The sequence below is a fragment of the Littorina saxatilis genome, linkage group LG14 (genome assembly GCF_037325665.1).
Source record: "Littorina saxatilis isolate snail1 linkage group LG14, US_GU_Lsax_2.0, whole genome shotgun sequence".
Taxonomy (NCBI): domain Eukaryota; kingdom Metazoa; phylum Mollusca; class Gastropoda; order Littorinimorpha; family Littorinidae; genus Littorina; species Littorina saxatilis.
The window spans coordinates 41,467,972-41,476,558 of record NC_090258.1 but is presented as its reverse complement, the minus strand read 5'-3'; the positions used below and the strand labels follow the sequence as shown (position 1 = coordinate 41,476,558).

General features: G+C 41.7%; 1 protein-coding gene across 1 annotated transcript in view; it reads right to left on the bottom strand.

Moving 5' to 3' along the window:
- Nucleotides 1-2,785: 2,785 nt before the first annotated feature.
- Nucleotides 2,786-8,587, bottom strand: part of LOC138947777 (fibropellin-1-like) — a 50,043-nt gene continuing 44,241 nt past the window's right edge. Inside the window, exons 12-16 of the mRNA XM_070319341.1 lie at nucleotides 7,586-7,884; nucleotides 5,621-5,716; nucleotides 5,024-5,181; nucleotides 3,957-4,209; nucleotides 2,786-3,056 (exon numbers count right to left, since the gene is read on the bottom strand). Coding sequence (XP_070175442.1) covers nucleotides 4,001-4,209; nucleotides 5,024-5,181; nucleotides 5,621-5,716; nucleotides 7,586-7,884 — 762 coding nt within the window. The 3' untranslated portion in view covers nucleotides 2,786-3,056; nucleotides 3,957-4,000. The remainder of the gene's footprint in view (nucleotides 3,057-3,956; nucleotides 4,210-5,023; nucleotides 5,182-5,620; nucleotides 5,717-7,585; nucleotides 7,885-8,587) is intronic.

Sequence of the window (8,587 nt, the reverse complement as noted above, 5' to 3'; positions counted from 1 at the left end):
ATATTGTTGATAGCTTATCTTAAGTTAACGAATAAGCTCCAGTCAACATACAAACATTTTATGGCACCATACTTCAAAAGAGCACCTAAAGAAGGGAAAGAACCCTCCCCCTCCTAACTATGACACACTGCAACCACCCCAGCCCCCCCCCCTCCCCCCCCTCCCCCCTCCCTCGAAACTGAATATTTTGGCAACAAATGACCAAACAAATTACAATATTGTCACCCCAATGTTTCTTTAGGGACAAATACAATTCTTCCCATTTACAACGAAATGTTGCACACCATTAATGTTAGTACTCGGCTAATTATTCAACAGATAAGTGCAACAACATTCTTTCCAACTGTTCCACCGGAGACTGCAAAATAACTGTTGTACTCGCTTATTATTCACGAACTATACAAAACGTTTTTGCACTTTCATTATCCCAGGACAAACGACAATTCCGTATCATATTAAGAACATTGGAATTAGACTCCTCTGTGTGCTTTAAAATGTTGCACAGATGCCCCCAATCTGTCTGATGAAGCAAACAATGTTGCATAAAACTGTTCTCCTCTTTGATTGTGCATCAAATATATATATATATCAGATTTCTGTAGATACTACGTAGTAGCTCAATCAAGATTATACTATACGAAAATAATTCGTACATTCGAACGTGTTACTAATATCACTTGACCAAAAACGTGAATTTACATTTTTAGGCACACTGAAAATAAAAGAAATTGCTTATTTTTTGTGTGAAAAATCTATCTCCGACTTAATTTCTAGTTCGTATAAAACAAAGCAAAAACAAAAAAGTACTCAATGGAATATTTGTGCAGATATTATATTCCCTTGGCGGCAACAAGTTATTAAATCATAGATAATGCAAACTGCAGAGCAAGTAATCTACCGATATTATGCAGGACTTCAACCACCAGGAATACACAATGAAGAGCATTAGAAGCAGCAGTCTCTTTTGTGAATTATGTACACGATCATTTTACATGGAGTTGGATCTGTCAGTGCTTCTAGTTTACTTACAATCTATAACCAATACATTTTTAATTAAACAAACGCTTTACTCAGTTCACTTGCATTAGGTTAGGCCTATGAAGGTGTCCGACACCTGGAAATAAAGCATTAGGTTAGGCCTATGAAGGTGTCCGACACCTGAAAATAAACGAATCGCACGTGTACCTCCTGTGGGAATGAGTTGCAACGACAGCTTATATTTTGATTGCAAATAAAACAAGACTCTTTTTGTTTTGTCAATTATTAAACGTTTTATAAACTTGAATCCTCTTGTTGTTGTTGTTTATACTTGTGTGTTTTGATGGACACAAGGAATTTTCTTCCAATGTAAGAAAAACTGCTTCTGCATAAGTTCTTTGGCATATGCTGCGGAAGACATTGTGTCCCTTTCACCATGATTCTTGATAAAGGTACATAATGCATGAATTGTGAAAATAAAAGAATAGAAACCCAAGAAAACCATGAACATGGCCATGGCAGAATTTACAAGGGAGTTTGCCTTCAATGAGCCTGTGGAATAACCGTACTACCATGACAGCCGCAAGTATGAGCTGTGGCGAGACATACGCCTTTCACTGTAAATTGAAGTGTTCCACCTTTTAACACTTTTCAGCCCTGAAAGTCCAACAACTGGTGTACTCACCTTTGGCTAGTGATTCTGAAAATGTACTAGACAGAGAGCAAACTTTACTAGCCAAGCCAACAATTTATTTCAGCAACTTTACTTGCATTTGGCGAGTAGATGAACATTTCTACTCGCCAGTTACATGCTTCTACTCGCCACTTTCAGGCCTGCATTTTGTAACAAGTTGTTAACACTATGTAACTAACTCTACTAGCAAATGTAGCACACATTGAAAACACATTGTAAACACAAAATAGCGTGTGCAATGTGTGCTACGTTTGCAAGTAGAATTATATAGAATCTCACACAGTGTTCACAACTGGTTGCACGTGTGTTCAAAAGAGGAGCACTTCAGTTTAGAATGTTGTAAGCTGCATCAAGAAGTTCTGGTCTGTAAGCAGATATTGTAAGAAGCTGAAAAAGCTTGAATACACAAAGAAAAATGTCGTCTGTTTCAAATAAATATATTGTAGGGATTAGGTATAATTAAATGACACTTCATCCTTACATAAGCTTGGCGAAATTACCCCGAGTTATGAAAAAGATTTAAAAAAAAGTAAGTTCAGAACTTTTGACAAGCCTTTAGAAATAACAACAGTCATCCTGACAATCATAGAAACAATCAAAATGATTGAAATGATAACTGAATAGAATAGTACAAAATCCCCAGATATATTTTGAATCAATCCCCATAGCGCTGGAAGCACATTGCATTGTAATTTGAAGTCCAAAGCAGATTGAACCTGACGAGGTTTTCAATACAGGAGGAACGGCTATTTATGTCTTATTTATGTTTTGGCATCTTAAGGACATGATTGGGGTAATATGATGAGAAACAAAAATTCAATACAGGACAGCCTGGCAGCAATTTGACTGGCGGCTTCTGTTGGCTGGATCTCAGTCACTGCTTCCACAGACTGGCCGATGAATCAAACTGACTTTTTTTTATATGACGCTCAACCACATGCATCGACTTTGTCACAGTGATTTTGACTCGATATTTTTTGTAGTGCTGTATTGGCAGTTAAGATATGCTCATCAATACCAAAAATGTTACCTATTCCAGAAAAATGATTACAGGGGTTACACACAATACAGCTAAAAACTAGCTTCACACATGCTTCAAACTGCTCTCCCTTCGTCTGTCCAGAGATCGCCCCGCCCCCCTCCTCTTCCCATTGCACCCGCCCTGTCCCGCAGAGCAACCCTCACAGGTCTCAACAAACCCTGCCCCACATAGCAAACCCCGCCCTTTTTTGACACGCCCCTTACAGCAAACCCATCCCCTCACAACAAATCCCGCCCCATTCCCACACAGTAAACTCAGGATTTGTTCAGCCGCACCATCGTCATGGAGTGAATGTGTTGCTCCTGGTGTTTGTCCTCGGTGAGCACAGAAAGACCCTGTTATCTGCAACATGAAAAAGAGCAAAACAATGTTGTTAGAGTCGTATGTTGCTTCTCTCTTCTTTAAGACTGTTCGTTTGCGTCTAGGTTTATGTTTTTGTGTGTGTTGAGTTGTTTTCAGTCTCACTCTTCGTTGCATGCGTGTAGTAGATTAGGCCAAAAAAAAATAGGTCTGTTTACGGTAACATAGGGTGAAAAAATAGGGTCGGTAGGTCGGCTTTTTTTTTTTTTTTTTCCATTTGTTTTTTTTTTTTTTTTCCCCTCTCTATGATGTTTCACAGTTCATTTCTTCTCATCAATCCCTGTTTTTGCCCAACATAACTATAAACAGTACTTTGAGCTTACTGTCGTCTGCTGTTTGAGCGCAAACAGCTCTATTTTGGATGCGTTTTTTTTTTCAGACGATCCAAAAAAAAGATTAGGGTCGGGCCTAAAAACTAGGGTCGGTCGGGTTACCGTAAACAGACCTATTTTTTTTTGGCCTTAGCAAGTACTCGTTCAAAGACATGACTTTATGGATCTAACACAACTATCCTGAGTAATCAAGTTTTCGAGTTATGTCTCTCTCTCTCTCTCTCTCTCTCTCTCTCTCTCTCTCTCTCTCTCTCTCTCTCTCTCTCTCTCTCTCTCTCTCTGGAATTGGATCAAGGCCATCGTGGATTCAAAACCGCAGCACTTTGTCCTTTTAGGTCTTCCTGCATTGCACTCTATTACTCGTCGAGTTGCTCACATTTGTCAAAACAGGAACACTACCCCCACCAACACCCCTCACACACAAACGTATACACACAAACGTACACACACACACACACACACACACACACACACGCCCCCCTCTCCCACTCGATTCCCCAACCCCCCCACACAATACTACCACTCCTTTTTCACAAGAAAAAATACTCACGACTTCAACGAAGTTTCCAAGGAAAAAGCAAGAAGCACAGTGTATTACTTGATGGGCCGTTTGTACATGGCGTAGGCAGAGAGCACGGGGCCGCACCTCACGTTGGGCGGCCAGTCACATACGTGCAGGATTGGATTGAAGTGCAAGGGGGCGGGGCACTCCTTGACGAAAGGCGTGCCCCACACACACTGAATGAACAGCTTGCAGTTGTAGGGGTGGGGCTGCAGAGCATGGGGCGTGGAGCAGTCGAAGGCTGTAAAGAGAGGCCAGAAATAATATGAAGATAGGCTTGCAAATTGGGTGAAATAATGGAACAAACGCGCACACATGCACACATAAGTATGCTAAAACATACATGTGAAAATAAACACACACACACACACACACAGACCATACACAGACACACACAGACACACACCAGTTTGTGTGTAAGAGTTAACACACTGACAAAATAATGCACTGCATCATCATCATCATCATCATCATCATCATCATCATCATCATCATCATCATCAGTCCCCCGACTTGGACAATCCTTGGGGGGGGGGGGGGGGACGTGAGGGCAGAAGAGCGGCAGAAACTCTTCTCCAGGCTGATCTGTTGGGGGCCGTCGACAGAAGGTCAGGGAAGGTCAGTATGTTAGTATGTATGACAGTATGCCACAACACCAGAATACAATTTGTGTTCCAACCAAAGCAGCAAGGATGCAAGTCGCTTGTTTATTGTAATGCTTGTTATTCTCTCGAGTGCCAGCGTATTGGTTCCGCGTACCTCTCACTTAATCTATTGCACGTGCATTTAGAGAGCTTACTTTCCTTTGTTCTCCAGATCTTAAAACAGCGCTCTGCCTTTGTTGTTTAGTAAATGTGAAATGTTTTAGTGCTTTTTTTTTCAGTGCAATTTTTAATTCTTAGTAAATGTGATGTATTTTATGTCTGCAACCACCCGACACTGCATGACAATTTTCCTTGTTTTTTTATAAGGACAGTACAATTTTGAGTCTTGAGCCTTGAGTCTTAAGATTGTGAATAAGCAGCAAGAGCAATACATTTTCTTGGTGCACTTACAGCAAGTGACACCGGGGTCCTGGCAGTAACAGGCGGGCTGTCCCCGTTCCCTGTAACACACACCCACGGGCCCGCAGTACTGGCACTCAGTCTCTCTCAGCATCCAGCGCGTGCAGTCTCGGCCGCCCCACCCGTCCAGGCAGTGACACCTGTGATTCCTGTAACACACACATGTCTCATGTGAATTAGGTTCTTTATATGATACCTGTGATTTTCGAAACAAAGACACACGCAGACTCTTGACATTAAAGTTCTTGTACAGTTAGTAACACCAAGATATTTTACGCACGCTCGCACGCACGTGCGCACACATGAATGCACACGCACACACACTCACACACACACACATTCATACAGACGCACACCACATTAAAAAAAACACCCACACACACTCATACAGACGCACACACGCATTAAAATACACCCACACACACACCCACACTCTGACTCATACGCGCACACACACACACACACACACACAGTCATACAGACGCACACACGCATGATACACACACACACACTCATACGCACACACACACACACACACACACACACACACACACACACACACACACACACTCACACTCACACACTTACATGCATGTTCCGTAGTTCTGACATGTGAACTCGTCACACACAGCCTCGTCTCCAACGTCTTGTTCACAGTAAATCCCCGTGAAGCCGTCTTGACACCTGCACGTGAGACACACAGTCAGGATGACGCGTTGGCATAACCAAGGTTGGCACAGCATTTAGCCTCTTATATTCACATAAAAAAGAAAACCGTCGGGCTTCAATTAGACTTTGGGAGGGCGTCAATCCACGATGAAGACCGAGAAGTTTCAATGGAAGTATGTTGATGTTATTGTAATTCAATCTGACGACGATCTCTTTCCTGCTTTCATGCGATGGTAAACAGACAGAATTGGTTCTGTTCTGTTCACACACTACTTTCAGTCCACCTACCTGCAAGGGTCAAGTCCCAAGAAATATGTCTCTGTATTCCTATCGTATCACTCTGCTCTTGTTTTGTTTTGTTTCACACACATTTTCCCTTCTTTTTTGACGGGTTTCTGGACAGCAAACTCTAAAACAAATTCTTTTCATCACAAAAGCGATCTTTGGAATTGACTGACGTAGTCCGGAAGAATTCATGCATCAACTTACGTCACGTATTCGACGTCATCACTTCGCATACCTTATGGTCTCGGTATTTCGTTGGCCTTCATATTTCCTACTTGTGAAATGACCCTCAAAGGTAACCGAGACTAGTTGAGGCTGTATCAATGCGCCTCGCCAGCAGGTTATTAATGGATTTGTTAGCGAGTGGTTATCGACAATTAATGACCGGTAATTTCTAATGAGTTGGGGCATTCTGACCAATTACAGGATCTGTTTCATTAAAACGCAAACTTGATTGAATTACAATAATGATTAACAATAACGATTACAAAAACACAAGACGCCTCTTTTTGACTTTTTCTTTCAAAGTAAAATCTCTGACGCCAAAAGCCAAACAAAATTGGAAAAGACGTCATAACGTGAATAATGGCGGAACGTAAACGTGCTGTCCCTTCTTCTGCACATTTCTCGAGGAAGTGACAACGAATGTCGAAAACGAAATTTGTCTCGCTGAGTTCAACATATCAGCAGTAGAATTTAAAATTAATCGTGAGGTCACCGCCAAGCTGTGCGTGTATTGGTTTCGTATATCATTGCAGACCTTACACCTATGGCCAATTAAACATACATGTTGGTTTAGGGTAATCCGACCGACCCAATTTTTTTCCCGCCGACCCATACACTTTTTTTTCATTTCTAAAAAAAAAACTAACTGTTGGCACATTTTGCGAACCATACCGAGACTAAGGGAAGTAACCTTCTTTAAAATCGACTAAATGTGAGAAGAAAAAAAAACAAGAAAAAAACCCGACCTATACCGACCCTATCTTTTTTGGTCACGTTACCCTAAACCAACATATATTTTGTATTTGGCCTAAACAGTCACGTGAATATAAGAACGATGCGTTGACTTCCAGAGACAACCTAGACAGTTCTGTGACCGCAGAAATGACGTGAATACGCCAGCACAAAGACATACTGACCTGACAAACCAAAAGCACCAAACAAAACAGACAAACTCTCGAACCCTCTCAACAAAGGGCACGTATCTCGACCCTTTTATCAAAAGGCACGTATTAATTCATCTATGTGTGCTTTTTTTTTTATCGCGTTTATGACATCAAGTCATAATAATTAATACACGATGAATAAATCACTGTTTAAACTTCTTCTCCTTCTTCTTCGTTTATAAGCTGAAACTCCCACGGGTTGTTACGTGTATTAGCGTTTCCACCCAGCCATTCTGGCAGTCATACGCCGCTTTCGTGGGAACTGTTAAAACTAAGATGCTACACAATTTTATTTTGTCTCTAAGAGCACATTCATAAGTTTATCTTGTTGTGCTCTTCTATTAAAACATACATTTCATGGCAATGTAATCTTGTATCGGAATAAAACACTGTTTAAACCAGATGATACACAACACAGCACACTACTCACATGCAGACGTGGCTGTTATCAGCGCGAGTGATGCACGTGCCACCATTAAGACAGGCCACCACGCCGTCACACAGCGAAGACGGGGCCGACGTCGGCGCGACGACGGCCGTCTGACAGCGGTTACCCGTGTAACCAGGTCTGCACGTGCACTGGTAGCGACTGGTGTCCACGCCCATTGGCTGGTTCCTGCACGTGCCACCGTTCATGCACGGCTGGTTGGAACACGCGTCCACTTGTTCACACAGGTTGCCCAGGTAGCCCGCCGGGCACTGGCACTGGAACTGGTCCCGGTTTGGGCCCTGGAAAATTCACAATAAGATTAGTTGACTGTTTGCGCCTCCATACGGTTTAAATAATGCTAAACATGAAAGGAATATGACTGTTTGCGCCTCCATACGGTTTAAATAATGCTAAACATGAAAGGAATATGACTGTTTGCGCCTCCATACGGTTTAAATAATGCTAAACATGAAAGGAATATGACTGTTTGCGCCTCCATACGGTTTAAATAATGCTAAACATGAAAGGAATATGACTGTTTGCGCCTCCATACGGTTTAAATAATGCTAAACATGAAAGGAATATGACTGTTTTGTGTTCTTACGTGTCATGCTGTATGTTGTAATGCTGAGATACAACACACCCGAGTTTCTCGTCTTGAGATGATAAAGTGTTCCATGTCTTTGTCTATGTATAAGTGGTTAGGTGAGTTTTACGTCCTCTTGGGACCAATTAATGGTTTATACTGGGCAAAATCACAATAAGATTAAATGGCTAGTTGAGTTTTACGTCCTCTTAGGTCCAATCATTGGTTTATACTGGGCAAAATCCCAATAAGATTAAATGGCTAGTTGAGTGTTACGTCCTGTTAGGTCCAATCATTGGCTTATGCTGGGCAACATCACAATATCCGTTTAAAGGTATAGTTTCTAGTTGCTCATTGAAATGTGTAGCGGCTGGGAACGCGCAAGTAGCACGATTAGAAGAGAATGATTTATTTTG